The 24706-nt window shown below is 40.5% G+C and overlaps 1 protein-coding gene across 5 annotated transcripts in view; it reads left to right on the forward strand.

Annotated features, from left to right (window-relative positions):
• The first annotated feature begins 229 nt into the window (after positions 1-229).
• Positions 230-24706, forward strand: part of NRDE2 (NRDE-2, necessary for RNA interference, domain containing) — a 63844-nt gene continuing 39367 nt past the window's right edge. For 2 of the 5 annotated variants that reach the window (XM_030558933.1, XM_030558934.1), the window contains exons 1-4: positions 230-626; positions 17493-17592; positions 22117-22347; positions 24466-24615. In XM_030558933.1, coding sequence (XP_030414793.1) covers positions 548-626; positions 17493-17592; positions 22117-22347; positions 24466-24615 — 560 coding nt within the window. In that variant the 5' untranslated portion in view covers positions 230-547. Of the gene's footprint in view, positions 627-17492; positions 17593-22116; positions 22348-24465; positions 24616-24706 lie in introns of those variants that run through there. The other 3 variants (XM_030558932.1, XM_030558936.1, XM_030558935.1) reach the window with 3 other exon arrangements.

Genomic DNA, 24706 nt, shown 5'->3' on the forward strand with positions numbered 1-24706 from the left:
CCATTTTCCCCTTTGGGTGCTCCAGCCCTACTTAGGAGGCCTGTAGCACCGAGGGAGTCAGCACCTATGTGTGTGGAGTCTGCGCATTCACATATCAAAACAGAGCTTTTCACCCATGGAAATCAAGGCACTTAAGTGGTTTTCCTAAGCAGTAGCACACCCCGGTGTGTGGAGGGAAGTCAGGCCTGAAGAGGGGAGTTTCTCTCTCTAACACAGAGAGCCCCGAAGGGTGTCAGGCCTAAACTGTTGGGCAAAATCCGCCCTCTCCCAGGAGTGAGAGAACTGGCACGGGAAGCGATTGGATGATCGCGAGGAGGCTGCCAGGGCGTCTTTCTTTTGCTCCCCCCACGAGCAGGAGCGTCCACACGCCCAGGTAGCCTTGGAGCTGCACTACTGTCCAGTGACCTCCTCCCGACGCCATTTTGGGAGCAGAGGTAGGCGGGACTACATTTCCCAGCATGCTGGGGCAGCGAGCGGCGCCATCTTGCCTCGTTGGGCGGCTGGGTCTCCTTGGGAAGCCAGAGGGGAGGAGGCTGTGGTTCAGCCCATGGCTCTTTTCCCGGCCTTCGCCGGCGCCGCTGAGCCCGGGGAGACGCCAGGCAGCGGTAGCGAGGGCTCCAGGAGAGGTAACGTCTTCCTAGGGGGTCGTCATCAGCGGCCCGGTGCTCTGGCGGCTCCCAGCTGTAGCGAGCCGGCCCCGGTACATCTGCTCACGCCCCAGACCTGCATCCAGAAACCCTGCTGGGTCTCCTGCTCCCTATGGTGACCCCGCCGCGCCCCTCTCAGCAACCCCCCGGGGCCGGCACTGCACACACGCTCCCTCCAAGGGGTGGCTCCGCTTCCGCTGCTCCGTGCGTGGAGGTGGGGCCCGGGCCCGGGCCCGGGCCCCTGAGGGGAAGGGAAAGCGGCGGCATCAGGTACACGAAGGTGCCTGCTGCCCACACGTGGGGGTGTTGCCGTGTTAGTTATGCCTGGCTGTCAAGGTAGCCCCCGTTTTATGCCGTGCAGTTGTACCCGGGAGCGCACTTACTGAGGTGTAATACAGGGGTTTTCAGTGAGGCTGCTGCTGGGAAGTCAGTGGCGTGTGAGAAAGGCTAGCAATCCTCTGGCACGCCTCCCCCTAACTTGTGGCTGCGCTGGGGGTGTGGTGATTTAAAAACACCATGAACTTCGCTGATTTTCAGGTCCTGCCCTTGGGGTAGACCTCTGTTCCCCTGTATTCTTTCTCCAGGTTGTGTTAACTTTGGACAGAGTTGGTCTTTATTCCTTTTACCCAGGTCCACAACACAAATATAGTTTCTGTAAATAAAACTATCATTTTTGTGTGAAACAGTAAGACGATTGCAGAGAAAACCTAAAATAATGACACCTACAATTTTTTCCATGAGAGTCCACCCTCCTGTGTTATGCAGCAGTGGTTCTCAACCTGTTTTCTTTTTGAAGCCCACCCAATATGCTATAAAAACTCCATGGCCCACTTGTGCCACACCAACTGTTTTTCTGCATATCCAGAAGATTAAAAGCCAAGCTGGCATTAGATGTAGCAAGCAGGGTAATTGTCCGGACACCATGGTGCAGGGGGGCTAAGTTGCTCAGGCTTCAGCCCTGGGCAGTGGGGCTCTGCTTTCTGCCCTGGGACTCCAGCAACTCTAACCCTGGCTCTGTGCTTTGGTTTATTTTGTCTGACCCTCTGAAATGTGCTCACTGCCCCCCAGGGGGCCTTGGACCTCTGACTGAGAGCTGCTGTTATACACCGTGCTGTGCGTTCTTTATATGGCACTGTAACCTTTGGTACTGCCCTCACAATGAGGGGACCTTTTAGCAATGTTAGGGGACCTTGTTGGGTAGTGAAACCTGGACAGGATAGATGGTACTGGTTAAAGTCCCAGTCCTGCAAATTACATTGCATGGGAAGACCTGTGTGCCCATATGGAGATCCAGTAGGGTTTTTCATGGATGCAGAGCTCTGACCACTCATTGTACCTTGCAGGATTGTGACCTGGCTGTGTATGGACTTCATGGCCCCACAACAATCTTTCATCTTATAGACTTGAAGGCATATAGACCAAGAGGTTGCGACTGAAGTTCAGATTTGGGTTCTGGTTTTCAGGGCCAGCTCTAGCCATTTCGCTGCCCCAAGCATGGCGGCACGCCACAGGGGGCGCTCAGCCTCTTGCTGGTCCCGCGGCTCCGATGGACCTCCCGCAGGTGTCCCTGTGGGTGCTCCACTGGAGCCGCGGGACCAGTGGACACTCCACAAGGACGCCTGCGGGAGGTCCACCGGAGCCGCCTGTTGCCCTCCCGGCAACCGGCAGAGCGCCCCCCGTGGCATGGCGCCCAAGCACGTGCTTGGCGTGCTGGGGCCTGGAGCTGGTCCTGCTGGTTTTTAGCACTATTTCTAAACCACATTTTGTCCACAAATAATTTTTTTAAGAAATCATTCATTTTAGGAATATTGACACTTTAAGGGGGAATCATTCAGTTACATTGCACTCTCTGCTGTATTTTGTTCTGGTTTTTAACCACCTAATTCTGCAACTGAGTACAAATATTTTAGATATATTTCAGCTCAGAGGCTCAGTGCTAATTCAGTTTTTGTGCCTGAGGTTGGAGAGGTAGAGATAGGAAGTGATTAGCAAACTAACACACAATTACTTCTCCAGAATTTGTGGAAATATCTTCTATAAATGATCAACTTCCACGAATTAACAGATTTGAGCATATTTTAGTAATGTTATAAAAATTAAATATTAAACAAAAATAACTGTTATACCACCATAAACTGTGATCCCATTAAATTTAACAAATTAAATAGAATAAAATGAATACTTGGCTGAGAACTAGGTACTATATTTGGTGTTGATGAAAGATGGCACTCTTTCTTTGGTGTCCTCCCGGAGTGTAGGGCTCATTATGCTGCTGAATGTGTCATATTTTAGATGATACATAAAACTGAGGTGCTCTTTGATCATTTAAGATCTCTGTGCATTTTTTTTTATTTTTTTTTTGGTAGGAGCTGGGGTATTAACTCTGATGCCCTGGCCCGATTTCATTTTGGGTAACTGCATTCTGCCTTCCTATGTTTTCCCCTCTGTTTTATTTGCATTTTTATAGTTTGTCTTCTCTGAAACTTTTGCTGTGCCATTTTGTACTCTAGACATCACTGCAATTTAGTGGTGAGTGAAGTGAAGAAATGTTATGAAGTTTAATTAGGACCCAATACTGCAGAAGGCTACTACTAAACATAGTGCTTACTAATGTGAACAGCCGCTTGATGGCGGTGGGTTGTACTTATAAGATTGGGCCTGTATTTTATAATGTGTCTTAAGATCCTCCAGTGAAAGGTGCTTTAAAAATGAAAAGTATCACTAAGTCCCACAATTTGTGCTAGAACCAGACTTTCAGAAGTTTGCAAAGCAAAAGAGTTTGTTTCGAGATTCTTGAACATTGACTCTGCTGTCAGCTACTGTGAGATTTTTTCAGGTGGGAAGGGTAGAAAGAGTCCCATGTATTATCTTTCTGGTGTTATGCCCATGAACATTGAAAATAGGAAAAATTAAATTTTAACACAAATTATATAGACCAGCAATATGCCAGGTGTGTTTAAAAGTTGTATTAAAGTGAAGTTCCGTCCTTGAAAACTGTACAATTGTAGGTAAATGATGATGAAATATGAGGAATTAAAAGCGATTCAAATATTTGTTCCCAGCTCAGTATTTCACTGGAGATTATTTACAAGTAGGCTTTAACTAGGTACATGTTATGTAATGAAGTATTTGTTTAATTCTCCCCCAAAGCATTAGGTCAGCATGGGTTGCCATTTTGTATGGAGTAGCAAGAGCATTTTTAACATCTGACTGGTATAAATGATGATTTAGGGGGAAATCTATGCAAGTTCATTGATTGTACCAGGGGTAGAGTTGGAGTTTCTACCACGATTCTACAAGTTTAAAACACAATTCAGGCTTGTCTATGCAGGCAAGATTGAGCTATGGACATAGTCAAGGAATTAACGTGTTTATATAATCATTTCTCAATGTCAAATTGCCTTTGTTGAAATGCCCTGTGTCTGGGATCCCAGTGGGGGCCAGCTGAGGTTACTGCAAAGAATGGGGCATTTTATCCCCAAAGCTGGTGGATATTTCAATACTTAGATTTATCAAGCCAGCACAAAACAGCTTCTTTATTACCTCACTGGTTGCCCAGAAACCAGTAGCCCAGCCTCTGGCCTCCATCCAGGTACCCAAGTCAAATATGATAAAGATTTCTGAAAATCTTATTTCATCACATAGAAGAAAAGGTTCTTCCAATCCCAAAGGATTGGACACATTACTTCTCAGGTTAATGAATATTCCAGATTTTACCCAAATATATGCTTATAGCCAATTCTTATTAACTAAACTAAAATTTATTAAAAAAGAAAAGAGAGTATGGCTAAAAGATCAATATAGATACATACATGAGTTCAATTCTTGAGGCTCAAATTCATAGCAGAGATGGTAAAGCTTTGTAGTTGCAAAGAGTTCTTTTAGAATTTAGTCCATAGGTTATAGTCCAATATCCAATATCATATCCAGGGTGTACCAGGTTAACTGGGATCTCATCTTGTGACTCAAACTTCCCCTGATGAAGCTTAAGCAGATCTGAGATAAAGAAGATCAGGACCCAGGGATCTTTTAGACAATTTCAAGCCACCTTTGACAAGTCCGAGTCCCTCAGGGAACAGTAGGTAATTAGGATGACTTTGAAGGAGGTCCATCACTGGTACTTAGCTATACTAATTAACATAAGGAAATTGCCTGTTCCTCCACCATTCAGAGATGATTTGCTGTACGTTTCAAAGAGATGAATACCGCGATATTCCATGTTTACAATTCATTTAAATGCTAGGATGTTCTTTTGATCTCTGAACTGTCAGAATACAGCATACAGAATAGCAGAATACAGGGGAATGTTGATTACATTGTTGACCACTACCAATATACAGGGTATATGTAAACATACACAAACATCTCCCCACATGTCTTTTGAGTCATTTATTTTGCAGGATGTGTCACAGGCCCTAAAATGGGAATGTAAAGAATCAGAAATTGAACTATACCTGTGTCCTTTTACTTTTGTGAGCAATCCCATTGATTTTAGTGGGTGCCTTCACCTGTTCTAGGTATAATAGATCCTTCCAGTTAAAGTTCATTTCAGGTTCACATTTTAAATATTTTAGATCTGCAGTATTTGGAATGTCTGTTAATAATGGCTCACAGTGAGAATGTTACCTTTTTTATATTTTTCCCTAATTTTTTTTTGACAATCATCTTGAGAAATACACATGAAAAGGGAATATCAACTGCTTTTTTTCTTTGTTTTTTGTTTTTAGAGTATGGTTTTCACTCTTCAAGCAACTGTTTAAATTTAGACATATTAGGTTTGATAACAGTCTTCCTCCCTCCCAAAGTGAGGTGGTTTCCCTATTTCCTCTCACCTGCTGAGTTTTGGGCTCACACTTCACCCAGACTGACTGACTAATGAATGAAATATATTTTTGTTCCCCCAGGCAATCAGTTCCCTCACTGTTTCTCTGATGACCCCTGCTTGTGTCACAACAGCTCACCAACCTGTTTCCAGTGTTTAAAAAATAAAAATGATCTATTAATGTTTTGTTTATATTAAAATACTTTGATTTAGGGATTTACCTGACCTGATGTTCCTTCATTTAAGATGTTCTCCCCACACCTAATGCTTGAGCATATAATTCTACTGATTTCTGCAAAGAAATAAACTTGAACTGAAATAACTAAAGCAGTTTTGATTTGAAATAGCATTTTCATTCCACAGACTGGCACAAAAAAATAAAATAAATTGCAAATTAAAACAAATTTAGTTATTTTAGTGCAAGTTGGTATGTTGACCAGCCCTATACTTTTTTTTGTGGTTTCTACCCATTGCTGCCTTTTAGTTCTCTGTGCACTGGCATCATGAGTGATATGGTCAATAATATACACAGTTCAGGGAACAGTGTTTGTAATTAACTAATTCAAAGGTAAAGAGACCCTCATGCACTGTTGTTTTACGGTTTTAAGACTCAGATTTTCAGTGGCACAGTGCACCTACGACTCCCAGTGAAGTCACGAGGAGCAGTGGTCCCTAAAAATTAGGCCTCATATAACAGAATAGAGGGATGATGTCCCTAGCCTCTGTTTGCCAGAAGCTTGGAATGAGCGATAGGGGATAGATCACTTGATGATAACCTGTTGTGTTCATTGCCTCTAGGGCACTTGGCATTGGCCATTGTTGGAAGACAGGTTACTGGGCTAGATGGACCTTTGGTCTGACCCTGTATGGCTGTTCTTATGTTCTAATAATAAAATTGGTAATGCAAAAATATTTCCCCCCTTATTGGGGTAGTTTTACCATTTTATGTCTCAAATGGTTTTATTGTCAACTAAAACTTAGCACCTATCCACGTTAATTGTTTAAGGGCCTTGTTCTGTGACTATTCTAGTCAGTGACACAGATTTCCTTCACTTCAGTGGTGCAAGGTGCCTTACTTGTTTAGGAAGAATTTCAGAGGCACTGTTATCTAACAGATTGGGAATTAGAACTTCTGGGTCCTGAACATTGTACCAACAGTCTCTGTGACTTTGGACAAATCACTTTGCTTCATTATACCATCTGTAAAATGAAGCTAGTACTTTATATAATGCAAATGGTCAGAACGCTTTCTATTATTAAGTACAAAGTAGTATTGTCAATATTTAAAATTAAAATCAAACATGAAATGTTTTAAGTATTTACTGTGCAATAATTACTTTTTATGCAAACTTATGAAAAGTATTTCAGCCAAAATAAATAATTACTCAGTAGTGAGTTATTACATATTTTATGTAGGTAAGCAATAATTTATTAATAAGGGAAGCTGTGTGGTTATACAAAATATCTTCAGTTCTCAAGTAGATTGTTAGGCATATGGCCAAAAATATAAATGTGTTCAATATATCCTCTGGGATAGGTGTAATGATTTTAAGGAGGGCTAGCTGACTTATTTCCCGTCCTGTGCTGTTATGCCACTTATCTGCACAACTTGAATCTTTGCCAGTCAGTTTTGTCTTTCATTATTTTCATCTGGGTGATATTGCAGAAGCTAAAATAGGCACTTTACAAATTCTACTGTGTGTTTGTGTAAACAAATAAATAATGAAAATGTCATACACAAAGGACCAAATACTGATCTCATTAAAATTCTTTAAATCCAGAATAATACCATTGAAGTCAATGCAGTTATTCTAGATTACACAAGTATAAATTAGATCAGAATATGACCAAGGGATCAAACAGCTTTTTGTTTGGGTAGTTCCTATCTCCCTGCCCACATCAATACTACAATACAGCAGTAGTACAGCAATAATATGGTTCTTTTATACAATAGCCAAATTCAAATTAAATGACAGTTTAACCTGGTCTATCTAGCTAGTGGTTTCTAGATGGTTGCCAGCTTGATTGTTCATATATGGTAGACTGAGGTGGTGTTGACCAGTCTCTTATTATAGAGCACTTCATTTGTCTTGTCTTGGTGCTTGGGGCTTCCTTCACTATGTACTGATACCTTCTGGTGTCTCTGTGGTGTGATATCTTCTGGTGTCTTTGGTCTGTGGGATGCAATCTTAAACAGCTAGTTAGTTAAGATAATACAAGTTTTTTGTTTGTTTTACATTTCTTCTTTTCGGTAACCCAAATTTAATACACTTATTGTGTTTACAATGTAATAGATACCAAGTCTTGTATAACACAAGCTATACTTTTGCAGTTGTTGTATAGACTATCATTTTTTCTTTGAGGTGCATTACTAATATTTTCTACTAAATTTAATATCTAACTGCTAAAATAGATGCTCACAATCTTCTGTGAGAAGGTGTATTGCTTTTCCCTGCTGAGCACTCTGCTTTACAAAAGAGTTAGTAACATAATTTTTACCAAGCTTTTTAGAGTTAATTTGCTTGTGATACCAATTCCACTTTTAACTATTTAGAATCACAAACCTTAACAACCACTACATAACATAAAAGAAAAGTGTATAACAATTAAACCAAAATACATTTTAAATGCAAGTTCACGCAAACACTTTGAGGGTATTACATTTTTATGATACTTGATTGCAGGGGAGGGCAAACTTTTTGGCCCGAGGGCCACATTTGGGAATAGAAATTGTGTGGTGGACCATGAATCCTGACTAAATTGGGGTTGCAATGAGGACTCTGGCTGGAGTGTGGGCTCTGGGGTGCGGCCAGAAATGAGTTCAGAATACAGGAGGGGGCTCAGGTTGGGGTGCAGGGGGGGTAAGAGCTCCGGCTGGAGGTGTGGGCTCTGGGGTGGGGCTGGGGATGAGGAGTTTGGGGTGTAGGAGGGTGCTCTAGGCTGAGACCAAGGAGTTCAGAGGGTGAGAGGGGGATCAGGGCGGGGGTGGGGGGTGAGGTCTCCAGCTGGGGGTGTGGGCTCTGTGGTGGGGCTGGCAATGAGAGGTTTGGGGTGCAGGCAGGTGCTTTGCACTGGGATTAAGAGGTTTGGAGGGCGGGGGGAGCTCCGGGATGCAGGCTCTGGGTTCAGCAGCATGTCCCCTCTCTGGCTCCTACGCAGAGGTGTGACCAGGCAGCTCTGCCCTGTCCGCAGGCACCACCCCTGCAGCTCCCATTGGCTGTGGGTCCCAGCAAATGGGAGCTGCGGGAGTAGAGCCTGGGGTGGGAGCAGCGTGCAGAGTGGAACCCTCTGGCTTCCCCTTCACGTGGAAGCCGGAGCGGGGACATGCTGCTGCTTCTGGGAGCTGTGTGGAGTGGCCCATGACCCTACTCCCTGGCTGGAGTGCCAGAGGGGGGACATGCCGCTGCTTCTGGGAGTCATGTGGAGTGCTTCCCCCCCGTCACCCTGCTCTCTGGCTTGAGCGGGGCAAGCCTCAGATCCCACTCCCCAGCTAGAGCTCGAGGGCCGGATTTGCCCACCCCTGCTTTATTGTATTTGGGAGCCAAAGATGGAAACCTGTTGAAATTGTTTGGTTAGCTTTATGCATAAATTGTTGTTTTTTAAACATTTTTGCTATGACATTCTTATAACTATATTTAAAAGTGCAAACAAGTTTATAAAAACTCAAACAAGAAATTGACATTTTGTATTTAGCTTAACCTTAATGTTGAGGTTTCCCCTTACATTTTTTCTTTGAATAAAAAAACAAAACAAAACTGGTTAATAAAAGAGAATTTGTTTTGTTTGCAGTTGCATTATTTGTTGAGGCATATATTTATAACTGAGACCTTTTTGAACTTTGGAGAAAATGGTAATAATATTATTATGGTTATATCCCAATCATAATATTAAAATAGTGTATACTACTTATATATTTTTTAAAAAGATTATAAAATTGACTTGTTGCAACAAAATAACTTTTACAATTATTTTTATCACATGACACACAACATGCATGATATACAGGACAGCCTTACAATTAAAAACAAATGGTGCCAGAATTCTATTTAAGGCATTAAGAATTTAGTTACTAAAACAATGCATTTAAAACAAAACCAAACAGATAAAAGGGTTAAACATTTAAATAAGCAAGTTATCTTTTTATTTAAAACTTTTAATAAAAATTAACAACAGAAATTGGCAAATATGACTTATCAATTTAGTAGCTTGAGGCATTTTTCATTACTTTATATTAACTTTATTTTAAAACTCTGCTAATTGGAAATAAGGAATGTGCATGTTTCAAATATTAGTCAGTAGTTAGGATTAGAAACAGAGTCTACTTGTCTGTTGCTTTGCAACCATATCTTCAAGAAAGGTAGGAGTAATTCCAGCTGTTGCATTCCTGAAGGGTTAAAATAATTAATTTACTAGATTAATTTAAAATAATTTTTTACCTTGTTTTCTCTTTGCTGTTTTGTTCTGTTTTCAGCTGCTTTATCTTTTGGAGGTTTCTGTAAAAACTTTAATTTTAAAACAGAGAAAATAATAGTGTGGAGAGGCAGAGGAGGCAGAGAGGGATAGCTCAGTGGTTTGAGCATTGGCCTGCTAAACCCAGGGTTGTGAGTTCAATCCTTGAGGGGGCCACTTAGGGATCTGGGGCAAAAATCAGTACTTGGTCTTGCTAGTGAAGTCAGGGGGCTGGACTCAATGACCAAGGTCCCTTCCAGTTCTAGGAGATTGGTATGTCTCCTATTATTATTATTTATTATTTTTAGCAACCTAGGAAAGTAGGGAGACCTGAGCCAAGAGAGATTAACTCTATCAAGATATATTAAGGTACAGACAGCAGGAGTGAGTTTTGCAAACTGAGAAAGGATATAAAGGAAAATGTAACCAGTATGTAAAAATACTCAAGAAAGGAGGTTTATATTTTTAGATTTGAGTGAGGATTGTGGCTCCGTAAATTAAAGCAATTGGGAACCTGCACCCCTGGTTTTTATCCTAGCTCTGAGAGGAGAGTGGGAGGCATTACTTGCTCTTGAAAAACCTGAATTTGTTCCTCCAATGTCTGTTGTTTTTGTTTGCATGCCAAATAGATTGCAGGAGTGCCCTTTTTTCCTGCAATTCCTTGTTTTTGGGCAACCCCGTGTGTTAATGCATCAGTTCTAAGTGTTAACCTGCTTAATCTCGGTTTTTCATTTTGAAATTCTTTTATTCACTCCCCTAAAGGGTGGATATAAATCAATGATTTTTAAAAAATCTGATTTTTATTTAAATCAGATTTTTTTTAGTCAAATTGGATTTTTTTGATAAAATGCTTTTTGAGGAAAAAACCTGTCTAAAGATCATTTTAATTAAGATACATTATAGCTCAAAGATATCTCATCATGGAGTAGAGATTATAAATTCTAATTCTGTAGTATAAAACAATATATTCATGTAATGTTTAAGAAGTTTTATAAATTAATGATCTAGAGAATGGTGTGGACTGCACCCTCAACAAGTTTACAGATGACACTAAACTGGGAGGAGTGGTAGATATGCTGGAGGGTAGGGATAGGATACAGAGGGACCTAGACAAATTAGGGGATTGGATTAAAAGAAATCTAATGAGGTTCAACAAGGAGAAGTGCAGAGTCCTGCACTTGGGACGGAAGAATCCCATGCACTGCTACAGACTAAGGACTGAATATGACTAGGCAGCAGTTCTGCAGAAAAGGACCTAGGGGTCACAGTGGATGAGAAGCTAGATGAGTCGACAGTGTGCCCTTGTTGCCAAGAAGGCTAACAGCATTTTGGGCTGTATAAGTAGGAGCATTGCCAGCAGATTGAGGGACGTGATCATTCCCTTCTATTCAGCATTGTTGAGGCCTCATCTGGAGTACTGTGTCCAGTTTTGGGCCCCACACTACAAGAAGGATGTGGAAAAATTGGAGAGTGTCCAGCGGAGGGCTACAAAAATGATTGGGGGCTGGAACATATGATTTATGAGGAGAGGCTGAAGGAACTGGGATTGTTTAGTCTACAGAAGAGAAGCAAGCAGCTATCAAATCCTCCCTAATTCAACTACCTGAAAGGGAGTTCCAAAAAGGATGGATCTAGACTCTTCTCAGTGGTAGCAGATGACAGAACAAGGAGTAGTGGTCTCAAATTGCAGTGGGGGAGGTTTAGATTGGGTATTAGGAAAAACTTTTTCTCTAGGAGGGTGGTGAAGCATTGGAATGGGTTACCTAGGGAGGTTGTGGAATCTCCTTCCTTAGAGGCTTTTAAGGTCAGACTTGAGAAAGCCCTGGCTGGGATGATTTAGTTGTGGATTGGTCCTGCTTTGAGCAGGGGGTTGGACTAGATGACCTCCTGAGGTCCCTTCCAACCCTGATATTCTATGATTCTATGAAATGAGTTCCAATAGTTCATGGATTAGAGACCCAATCTTATGGGGCACCTGGGCCTTCTGTATAGATTATTTAGGTTAATCTTTCTATTTATCCAGTGGGACTCAGTTCTCAGTCTAGAAGATACCATCAGAGATGCTTAGTTTTTCAGTTCTCAAACTGTGGATTTCTCTCCAGAGAGAACATGCTTGTTAACAGCAAAAATGTTTTTAAATAGATAAATAACATATAGAGGTGAGAAATAACCGACCTCAACCCTGTTGTCCCTCTGCAAATTTGTGTACACAGAGTCAATCCCTTACCTCTCTCTCTAAAAGTGCAAAGTTTCAAAAAGTTCAATAAATAGAAAATTGTTGGGGGTGGAATAGATCTGGACAAGGAGAAGAAGTCTGGAGATAAATGTGAGAAGGGAGAGGCAGGCAGTAGAAATAAAATTGAAACTGTTTGAGCAGCATATTCCAGACATCTTGAGCTCTTTCTGAGTGTAGCCTTCATTGATTTGAGACCTACCATACCATTCTTTCACTAGGAGGGAAAAGCTATAATGGCAGCAGGCCGTAAAAGAGACCAAGTTTGGGAATAAGAACCGTTCAAAAATATATGTTTGCTGATAATGTTTTAAAGAAAGGCACACTGGTGAACTGGTGGAAGTCACTCCAGCACTTGGATTCAGAGACTGTTGAAGTGATAATCTCACTTTAACAGCAGTAGCTTCTTCTGTTGGTTTAGAAAGACTATTTTCTTCCTTTGGACTAATTCATTGCAAATTGAGAAATCATTTGGGACCCAGGAAAGCTTGTTTTTCTTTTCCAGATTATGAACAAACAGGAAATGAAGGTGAAGGTGACTGAATTAAATTTCATGTAATTATTTTAGTTAAAAACAATTTTAACAAAAACAAACCTGATTTTAAAAAACCTGAATGTTTAACTGAATTCAAAAATTCATATGCTTGTTTTGTTAAAATATTATATGTTTGCTGTTGAAGAAAAAAGTCCAGAATACATAATGTTGTTTTAGTTAACTAAACCAACTTAAATATCTGTCTGGTGATGTTCTCCTCCTACTACAGCAGGCGTGGCCAACCTGTGGCTCTGGAGCCGTATGCGGCTCTTCATGGTTTAATATACGGCTCCTTGCACAGGTGCTGACTCTGGGGCTGGAGCTACAGATGCTAACTTTCCAATGTGCTGAGGAGTGCTCAGTGCTAAATCCTGAGCTGCCCCAGGCCCTGCCCCCCACTTCACCCCTTCCTCCGAGCCAGTCATGCCCTCACTCTTCCCCCCTCCCCACCAGAGCTTCCTGTGCACTGCGAAACAGCTGAACGCCACAGGCGAGAGGCATGGGGAGGGTGGGGGAGTCACTGATTGCTGGGGCTGCGAGTGGGCAGAAGGCGCTATGGGTTGGAGTGGGGGGAGCTAATGGGGTCTGCAGACATAGTACTGTGGCTCTTTGGCAATGTACATTTGTAAATTCTGGCTCCTCCTCAGGCTCACAATGGCCGTCCCTGTAATGCAGCATGGCAAGAAAATCCTCCAAATATTAATGATAGTTCACCTCCCAATGACTTCATAAATTTCTGGTTCAGTTACCTTTGGTAAATGAAATAACCAAACAATCATTCATTTTCTGATATAGCTGTAAAACTAACCTGAAAAGTTTTCAAAATAAATCACTTAAAAAATGTATAGTGTGTACCTTCTAAAAATGAAACCTACATCTATCTCTGAGTTGTGAAGAATATATATTAAGATTGTAACAACCAACAAGAGTGCACTTTTATGTAGAAATCTATGATTAAATCGAGTCTTCCTGACCAGTGATTTAAATCAGCTGTTTCCAACGTTATATTATCTTCCTGTGCTTTCTGTCTCTTGACTGTTTGCCACCCTGTTAGGAGAGTGGGAGCATTCCAGGACTGTGTGGCTTCTTCTGCTTTTTTTAACTCACTCTTTGTTTCTGTATTACTTGTCCCGCCAGTCTTGTGGCATGTTGTCTTAACCATTTAACAGCCATGGTCATAGTTTTGCAATATTTTACTTTTATTTTTTAAGGCAATACTGTAGTCTCAGCACTAGCCTTACAGATTCCATTACATGTTTCTTTCCCACCATATTTTTTAAATTCACATGGACCTTCTTTGCTGGCAACCCAGTGTGTCCAGACCTTATTAAACTTTGTGGGGTTTTATAGGGTGGGACTAAGGGCTTAGCATGTAGCTTTCTGCCATGTTAGATTGTGATTCTTACAGAGGACAGCTTACTTACCAGATCAACAGTCAGGGTCACCAATGTTGTCAGATGTTTGACTCCTGTGTGCTGTCCCAGCTCTGCGCAGATAGTTGGTACAGCAGACCTTAATCAAACTGCCTAATGACCGCAACATGGTTAAGGTACGGAGCTGCCCAGCCAGGTTTATTGTCGACGAAGCACGGTAATAGCACTTAGTAGATTCTGTGAGGATACTGAGACTTGTATGCCCGTGACAATGAACCACCTCAGTCAGTGGAGGGACTTACCACTGCCCCATAGGCCGGACGAAGGGCTAAAGCAAGTAATCCCAATATTTATGGACTGAGACAATCTGGGATAAACAACTTGCATACCACCTTACCCTTTGCATGACATGTTTGTTACCTCTCCTTGTACTTTCCACCTGATGTTTTAGACAAAACATTCCTATTCACCACCTGTCTTTGTACCTTTACTCCTGATGTTTCAGTCAAACTATCTCTGTTCATCACTTTTGTCAAACCATTTTATAATGTACTAGGTTAGGGTGTTCTTGTGCTGGCTTGCTGGAATGTATTTACATATTCGATGTGTTTTAGCAATGCTAGCAATACTAGTGCTGAGTTTGTGTACTGGTCACTGATTTGCAGGCAAGTATCTGCTTTTGATATGGCCTGACTGTTGCTCATAGCATAACCTTTGCTGATTTTGGTTCAGGCCTCAGGCCTTACATCAGGCCCATGCTTCATGGCTCTCTCTTTCTACTACAAATAGCTTAGTATATTCAGGTTCTTATTGATTGTACATTTTTAGTATGTTAGAAAATGGTGAATGATATATTGCTTATGGACTAGATAATTCATGTTTTGCTTATGATTAAGGATAAGATTGTCACAGAGGTCATGGAAGTCATGGATTTTGTGGCTTTCCAAGACCTTCTGCTTCAGCCTTGGGTGGTGGGGGGACCCTGAGCTCCTCCCACTCCTGCAGTGGGGCTGGGCTCCCCCCCCCCCCGCCTTCCTCCACCGCAGGACTTGGACTTCGGTTGTCCCCAGTCAACCCCTCCTTCCATTATTTTTAGTAAAAGTCACAGACAGGTCATGGGCTTCTGTGAATTTTTGTTTATTGCCTGCAACTTGTCCGTGACTTTTACTAAAAATAACCATGACAAAATCTTAATATTACTCATGTTTTGTGTCAAACTGTTAGGATGGTAACTGGAATTTAATTACACACCCCCAGCAACGTATAAAATGAATTATTAAACAAAATATCCTTAAATATTTTGATAAAAAGTTTATGTATCCAAAATGTGTTTCACATTTATAACTAAATGATTTATTAACAGAGGGATTAACTGTAGTTAGTGGATTAGGCTGATTATTTCAGGTCACCAAGGGAAATTTTCAAATATGCCTGTGTGAAAGTGACTGGAATTTAAGTTCCTAATCTTGCCTAAGTCTGTTGAAAATGAGACAGTTTACTAAATTTCTTAGGCTGACCTGTTGTGCCATATTCGTAAAGCTTGATCTCAAAAGTTTGATGTCTTCCTCCTAATTTTTTCTTTATGTAGAAAAGTAGCTTTTAACTCAGTTTTTGATTAAAAACTCAACGGATTCAGCATATCTATTTTTTTATTAAAATTTTTGAATAGCTTATAATAAATTTAGGCTTTAATATATTTTGTAATAAATTCAAATTTCATTTAAAACAGGTTTATCATAAAGAGAATTATTGTTATCAAAATCAAAGAAATCTGATTTTAATTAAAAATCAGATATTTTTGCTTTTTAAATCATTGAGTTTTATCCACCTTGAGTCCCACACATTGAGAGCTTCTGAGGAACTGTGTATGGTAGGCTTGCAGATTCAGGCCAACAAGGACACCTTCACTTACAATCGAACCTTATTTACTTCTACCAAGTCTTACTTGAATGAGTGAACCTTGTTCATGTAAGGCCCTAAGGTGGACAAGGTACAGGACAACAGTTCAGGGAAGTGAAACAGAAGAGAAGGTTTTGATGTGGAATTATAAGGAAGTACTCCTGGAAGAATTGCATTTTGAAGTAGGAGAGAGAGAAGGAGGGAAGGAATTGGAAGGTTTTTTGTTTTTTTCCCCCATTATTATCACCACCACCACAAGCATCATAGCAACAGATTTTGTGCCTCCACTAGCTATTTTTCATGATTCTGAAAGGCTGGAATAAATATTTTTTGTATTCTTCCTCATCTTTTTTACTATTCTGAATGTTTATGAAAATAGGTCTTTGTTCTGAATAGTTCATTTCCTTCTCTTTATTCTCCAAAAGAAGTCAACATCCAATCTCTTTTACCATTCTGTTGTTGTAGAGATAGTTTTGATGGCACAAGTAAAAATTATGGCAATGATTAAGTAGCCTGAACAGCTGAATTTGTAAACACAAAGAGTTGGTATTTATGGAGAGATCTCCAGCAATAAAATGTCTGGGAAGTGAACCAACTTTCATATCCTACCACCATCCAGAAAAAGTGACATAAGCAACATTTTGGAGAAGTAATCACTTAAAATTCATATTAGTATATCAGAATTAAATGTGTCTCTGCTTTCATTTGATAAAGGAGTAATGGTACGTTAGTGGTTACAGGAGGGGCAGTCGAGGGTTTGGGGTTCTAAATCTGGCTCTGCTATGTGAACTTGTATAAGTAACTTAAACTTGCTGAGTGTCCCTATCTGTAAAATGGGTTTAAAAATACTTTTCACACAGATAGTATTATGAAGCATATTTAGTTAGTATACGTGAAGTGCTTTGATATACTTGAAGGAATTAAATAAATAAATAAATAACACTTCGTATTTGCATGTAGCACAATCTTATTTTTCAGAAGTTTTAAAGATAAAATAATTTCTGTATAGGAATGATGGTTAAGAGTTTTGTATTGATATATTGTCTAGGGAGAGCTCTATGTGAATAATACAGGTATTTATGCATTATAATAAATGTTAACACTGAGAGCAATACATTCCTTTTGAAGTCCTCTGGTATTTGTTTTATTTTAGTAACTACATGTCTGTTGTTTGGGGCATTAAAACCCATAGTCACCCTGGTTTTGACATTGCCCATATAGGGAGTTCTAGAGTATGTGAAACTCTTTGCTTTTCAGTTTACACTTTTAAATATTGTTTTGTAGCATTTTACTTAAAATTTAGATTGATGTCATGGGTAGATTCCAGGTCCTAAAAAATGTTTTACAATGTGCTAAAGCTCAGTGCTCTGCTAAGTGAAAATTTCATGGATTGCTTTCTACTATCCTTGCCTCTTATAAATGACTTTAGTGATGTTTGCTGTGAATTAGGTTGTCTGCTGACTAGATGAATCTGCAACTTTAAAGAGCACAGCAGGCAAATTTTTGTAGATCTCACATTTTTCTCTACCTTCAGAATTGGACTGGCTTAGCAATCCAAGCTTCTGCACAGAAGATGCATTGAAACTGCACCAGCGTGATGCAGATCTTACTCCTGAGAGCTCACAACTTATAAGGTAGCAGGTTCTTGGCAACTTTTTAAATATCCTTTTTCTGATGTCCTAGTTTTCTTTTGTTGTAAGTGTGGCCAAACTCAGGAGCTTACAGTGTAGCTTTTCATTGCATGGTTTACTGTTTATATTGCCAACAGTTGTTCCAATGAAAGATATTACCTCACCCACCTTGTTGCTCAGTTCACTGGTTAGAAAGCCAGCATGGTGTCATTTGTAAAACTATGAATAATTGCATTTCCTTTCATTTTAAAGCAGGGTAGGTAAGCTACGGCCTGGGCCGTGGGCCGGACCCTCCTGCCCGGCCGCATAGCTCCTGGCTCAGGAGACTCACTCCCAGCCCCTCCCCTGCTGCTCCCTCTCCCCCCACAGCCTCAGCACACTGCGCCAGCGGCGCAATGCTCTGGGCGGCCGGGCAGCACAGCTGCAGAGCCGCAGCCTGAGCCGGTGCTCTGGGCAGCATGGCTGTAGTGCTGCCAGCCACCGTTGCTCCAGGCAGCGTGGTAAGAGGGTAGGGGAGTTCGGGGTGGTGGTCAGGGGATGGGGGTGTGACTAGGGGTTGGGGTGGTCACAGGGTGGGGAACAGAGGGGAGTTGTATAGGGGCAGGGGTCCCGAAGGGGGCAGTCAGGAAGGAGGGGGGGTTGGATGGAGTGGTGGAGGCAGTCAGGGACAGGGAACAGGTGGGGTTGGATGGTGTAGGAGTCCCAGGGGGGCTGTAGGGGGTGAGAAGCGGAGGGGGGGTCTGATAGGGGTCAGGGGCCAGGCCACACCTGGCTGTTTGGGGAGGCACAGCCTCCCCTAACTGGCCTGCTATTCAATTTTGGAAACTTCATGTGGCCCTCAGGCCAAAAAGTTTGTCCACCCCTCATTTAAATGATTGAGAAATTAGCCTTTTAAAATTACTTTTGATTTAGCTCTTTCTCACTGATGCATTCAAATCCCTGCTAATTTTAGTGATAGGTGGGAGCTGAGTGATCATGATTAAGGCAGTGTGTTAGTCACTAGTGTTTTTAGTAAAAATCATGGACAGGTCACAGGCAAAATCCACAGCCTGTGACCTGTTCATGACTTGTACTACATACACCTGACTAAATCTTGTGGTGGCCATGGGTGCGGTGATTGCTTGGGGTGGTGGCCTAGGGGACACCGCAGGTGCTGCAGGATGAAGGTTGGTGGGGCTGGCAGGCTCCCTATCTGGCTCTGCACCTCCCCGGAAGCGGCGACATCCCACTCCCTCAGCCCCTAGGCGTAGGCACAGCCAGGCAGCTCTACACGCTGCTTCTGCCTTGAGCACTGGCTCTGCAGTTCCCATTGGCCACGACTCCTGGCCAGTGGGAGCTGTGGAGGCAGAGTCTGCAGGCAGAGGCTCTGCGCAGAGCCCGGAGGCTGCGCCTCTGCTTAGGAGCCGAGGTATGTCACTACTTCTGGGGAGCCCCCCAAGGTAAGCACTGCCCAGAGCTCTCACCCTCTCCTGTGCCTCAACCCCCAGTACCCTCCCACACCCAAACTCCTGCTGCTGCTGTGAGAGGGGTGAAAGATGGCCTGAGACTGCCCCAGCAGTAGCCGGGGTGGCTGGCCCAGGGACTGCCTGAGCTGCTCAGGTGGCCCCCTAGCCACTGCAGAAGCCACAGAATCTGTGACCTCCATGGCAAACTCACACCCTTAATCATGATTTTTCATTAGCTTTTAAATATTCTAAGTAATCCTTGAAGGAATGCTAAGGTTTAGATACCATCTTTGTGTCGTCCCCCCCCCTTCTTTATGAAAACCAGTTCAAATAGTCACTTTCCTTACCACAGTTGAATACAGAAGATTGTCAGTATAAACTGTGCAGAGATGGGCATTAATGAAATACTGTCCCATGTAAAGCTGTGGAGTTGCAATTCAATCTTATAGATCACTTAAATGGCTGATTAAAGGGCATTTTGATTAAAAAAAAAATCGATCCAGTTCTATGGAATACAGGGTTGTATTTTAAACACTTTTCCCAAGAGGGTGCAATATTAGACATATTGATTTAAGTCTTGAGTGCATTCTGTAGTAGTTAATGGAGTGAGTGGGTGAGGTTCTGTGGCTGGCAATGTTCAGGAGGTCAGACTGTATGATCAAGATGGTTCTTTCTGACCTTAAAGTCTGAGTCAGGTTGAAGCAGGAAATTTCTGAGCTTCAGTGATGTTTAATTTGGGACAAAGTCCTCTGTTTGATGTGTCGGCTGCTCTTTGTACAGACAAAAATGTGTTTGTTACAAAAATCAAAGTTGAATCCATCTCTGTTCACCAACTTATGTTTGACTTGGGTTATCAGAATATAACTTCTGCAGCTAAACTTGCCAAAACTTTGTATATTTGTCATTTTTCTTCAAGTCTTTACAGGCTTATAATGTGATAAAGCAAAAGGAATTCTGAAAATTACCTTGCAGATGACATTATGTAAACAGCAGATATTTTAAATAAAAATATGATTTGAATTAAACTATCGAGAGAAAATATACAGAGGAATTATTTCATAAATTTGACTACTTAATTTTTGGTACATTTCGAGGGATTTTCCCCAATGATTGGCAGTAGCCCCTTCATGGATTTTTTTTTAACACCTATTTGTTTTCCCAAAAGGTAGTCTGTAAATAATTTTTAAAAGGTTGAGTTTGTGACCTTTTTTTTGGTATCTTTGTGAAGAAGGGTGCCAAGTACTTTTTGTAGATTCCAAGGCCAGAAGGGACCATTATGATGATCTAGTTTGATCTCCTATATAATACAGGCTATAGAACTTCCCAAAAATGATTCCTAGTGCGTATCTTTTAGAAAAACATCCAATCTTGTTTTAAAAATGGTCAGTGATGGAAAATCCATCATGAGACCTAGAACGTAATATCGGCCATATTGGTGCAGACCAAAGGTCCATCTAGCCCAATCCTGTCTTCTGACAGTGGCCAATGCCAGGTGCTTCAGAGGGAATGAGCAGAACAGGTAATCATCTACGAATTTATCTGCTGTCAGCCATTCCCAGCTTCTGGTAAACAGAGGCTAAGGACACATTGTTCCTGGTTAGTTACTCTCACCTTATTTCCCATCTGAATTTGTCTAGCTTCAACTTCTAGCCATTGGATCATGTGTTACCTTTCTCTACTGGACTGAAGAGCCTGTTATTAAATATTTGTTCCCCATGTAGATACTTAAAAATTGTAATCAAGTCACCCCTTAATCTTCTTTTTGTTAGACTCAAAGAGCTCAGTCTATATAGTTTATCACTATAAGGCATGTTTTCTAATCCTTTAATTCTTCTCGTGGCTCTTCTCTGAATCCTCTCCAATTTATCCACGTCATTGAATTGTGGGCACAGAAGTGGACACAATATTCTAGCAGTAGTCACACCAATGCCAAATATTGAGGTAAAATAACCTCTCTACTCCTGCTCGAGATTCCCCTGCTTATGCATCCTAGGATCACATTAGCTCTTTTGCCCATAGCATCACACTGGAATCTCTTGTTAAGCTCATGATCAGCCACGACCCCCAAGTCTTTTTCAGAGTCACTGCTTCCCAGAACAGACTCCCATTCTATAAATATCACCTACATTCTTTGTTTCTGGATGTATACATTTATATTTAGTCATGTTAAAATGAATGCTGTTCGGTTGAGTGCAGTTTACCAAGCTTCTTTTTTTGCCCCGAAAGAGTGCTTTTTTCTGATTGATTTTTGATCTTCGAAATATCAAGAATGTCAAGTCTGGTCTCTTTTGCTTTTTACTGAAAGATGTCTTGAAAGTATCAGGTGTTTGTTGTCAGTTTGTATCTTAGCTGAGAGGGTACTGATTTCTTAACAAAGACATGCCTTCTTCCAGCTGTTCATGAAGTACTGAAATTAACAGTGAGCATCCTCTCAATTGCTTTCTTTATTCTCTTAATTGCTCAGCTTTCAGTTGCTTGTACTGTACTGTAAAATTTTACTAATTTTCTAGTGAGCATAGATTCTTCCAAGATCAGCAAGAAATATATTTCTAATCTAAAAAGTGTATGTATAATATATATTACAACACATCTTTCAGGTATTTCTTATGCATCAATAAAAAGCAAAAAAGAGCACTGGTCATTCCCTCTCCCCACCCCTCTTTGAAAGCCTCTCCAGTCATTTTAACTTGATCTAACGTGAAAGTGGCCTTGCAAAATTGTCTTGAAAATGTGTCAGCCCAGGTACAAAAGCAACTCATTCACTTTTACTCTGAGGGTGATAATAGAAAGGACTATTGATATTTATTCACTTATCAAAGTGTACTTACCATGGGCAAGTGCAACTTTGTAAGATCTGTCTCAAGTAGTCATTTCCAAAAAAATTTCAGTAATTTTAAAGGTAAAGGTGGTGGCTGTTGCTCATATTTCTTCCACTTTTTGACAACCGTTGATGCATTTCACTGTCTGAGAGCTATCATTCCCTATAATTTGGAGAATGAGGAAAACTCTGGTTATGAACTTTCTCACTGGTGAGATTTCTTTAAAATTGTTCTAACTATGTAAGGAGTGATTTGTTTCTTAGCAGGAGTCCTTCAAGATCAGAACTCTCAGGAGGAAGTAATACCAATGAAGATCTAAAAAAATCAACTAAAAAAAGGAAAGGGAAAAAGAAAAAGCATCACCACCACAAGAAAAGAAAAAAGAAAACTAGAGAGGAATCAAGTAATAGCGAGTCAGACTCAGACAATGAGTGTATGAAGGATAAATCTAGAGGAAGTGACATAAACCATGAAAGAGAAGCAGCAACACTGAAGTATGTGCATTTTACTAATATGCTTGGATATAAATGTAATCCTATTCTACTATGTGTTGCTTGAACTGGTTAGATGAGAGTACTCTCACCAGTGGGTCAGTTCTAACGCTTATTCTCTTAAGTTTAAACTTCCATTGTAACTATTTTAGAACAGCACAAGAAACACTCAAACATTTTTTTTAATCCATTGTTGCATCTGAAAATTTATGATGTGGGATATTTTATGAAGTATTTTTCTCCAGAGCTGAACAGAATAGCAGAGCAATGAACATGTGGTGCTTTTTTAATCTTAATGCTCCCTGTGAATTATTGTAAATCTTTGTTTCATTATATTAATCCTTGAGTAACCTATTATGCTTTGAGAGGAATTGTATTAAACGATGTTCTTAGATACTGCCGAAGATTGAAGTTGTTGAATAATGAAGCAAAAATTTATTTTTCCTAAGGGGAAGTGTTTCATTATACTATGCATTCATAATTTCCCCTCTCAGCAATGGGCATTCATTATAAGATGTATATTGATGTTTGTATTAAGTTAGTATTTTTAGTTTTATTTCTTCCCTTTAGCCATTCATTAGTATGCAGTATGCATCATACACTTTATTTTTTGTATATGTGAATCAAGATTTGAATGAGTGATGTTCTATTATATAAGTGGTTCTCAGTCAGGGGTACACATACTCCTGGGGATATGCAGAGGTCTTCCAGGGAGTACATCAACTCATCTGGATGTTTGCCTAGTTTTACAACAGGCTGCATAAAAAGCATTAGCGAAGCTGCTACAAACTAAAATTTCATACAGACAATGATTTGTTTATACTGCTCTGTATATTATACACTGAAATGTAAATATATTGTTTATATTCCAATTGATTTATTTAGAATTGTATGGTAAAAATTAGAAAGTAAGAAATTTTTCAGTAATAGTGTGCTGTGACACTTTTTTTTGTATTTTATGTCTAATTTTGTAAGCAAGTAGTTTTCAAGTGAGGTGAACCTTGGGGTATGCAAGACAAATCAGATTCCTGAAAGGGGTACAGTAGTCTGGAAAGGTTGAGAGCCACTGTATATCACCTGTTGGCTTGCTTCTGCTTTCAGAGACACTAAAATAAACAGTAACTAGTCTATATGTGGCAAGAAATATGTTTTAAAGTGACCAGTATGATGGTTTGAATAGGAAAAAGAGCGTGCATGGGTGCATTGGGTGCCCAGGCTCAAAAAGTGGACCTTCCATTTTGCACTGACCACTCTCATTGGTCTTTGATCACTTACCTGTAATTCAGGTGCCCAAACAAAAGGATTGATATTCTTGTACAGTACCTATATTGTGCATATAGGTTGTTTTGTATATTTTTTTTCTGAGAAAACTTAAAATACTCTTTAAATATAAAGTCTGTGTTAAATTTTATGTTTAAAACTCTCACTGATGTTAAAATGGGACCTATGCACAGAATTATTCCTGTTCGCATTTACATCTGAAACATAAACAGTGAAACCCTCTTGAGTGCCTTGTCGTAGGTGACTGTTGAAAACCTTTTCAGGATGCTGAAGCTCCTTTTTTTGTAATACAAATGTGAAATCAGAATTCACCTTATCTTGCAGTTCTTAGAGAGGTAACGTAGCTGCATCTTTAAAAAAAAAATCACTTATGTAACTAATTCATAAAACCTTTACATTTTACTGAATTGCATTGGTATTGTTACAGAAAATCAGCACAATATACTAACAGATTATCCCCTTTTTGATTTACTTTTTCTTATAGAGAAAGTTACAGTTAATAGCAATATTTTTTTCTTGTAGGCTTTAGACTTAGTAAGAAACCCATTTATTAAATCCTGTTAAGCATTTTCCATGCTCTTGGAAGTCCATTTGGGAAATGCAGTGAATGATTTTCTTTTGAAAGTTCACTGTATTGGTGGCTCCAGTGGTAAATTTCCACTTCTGTTTTCCCATCTCTTTCACCAGTGTGTGACTTATTTGTTAAATGGTACATGTATCCTGGCCTTTTGAATGTGTATAATTTATTATGGGATCTAGAAATGTTACATTTCCTGGTTTTGTAAATGCTTAATGTTTAACTCAGATGTTCTGAAAATGCTTCTTCCTCCCCTTCGTCAGTCTAGAAGACATAACTTCACATGGTGTCACCAGTCGCTTTGTTTGGCTTGAGGATATTCAGGCTTTGACAGCAGAGACCTTCAGGACAGACAAGAATCCAGACCCTGCAAACTGGGAATACAAGTCACTGTATCGAGGGGACATAGCAAGGTACAATGGGCTGTTTTGTTTTGATCTTAAAATGTCTCAAGACATGTTAGTGGTGAGATTATATTCAAAGTTTGACACTAAAAATATTTAT

This window comes from Gopherus evgoodei, chromosome 4 (assembly GCF_007399415.2).
Source record: "Gopherus evgoodei ecotype Sinaloan lineage chromosome 4, rGopEvg1_v1.p, whole genome shotgun sequence".
Taxonomy (NCBI): domain Eukaryota; kingdom Metazoa; phylum Chordata; order Testudines; family Testudinidae; genus Gopherus; species Gopherus evgoodei.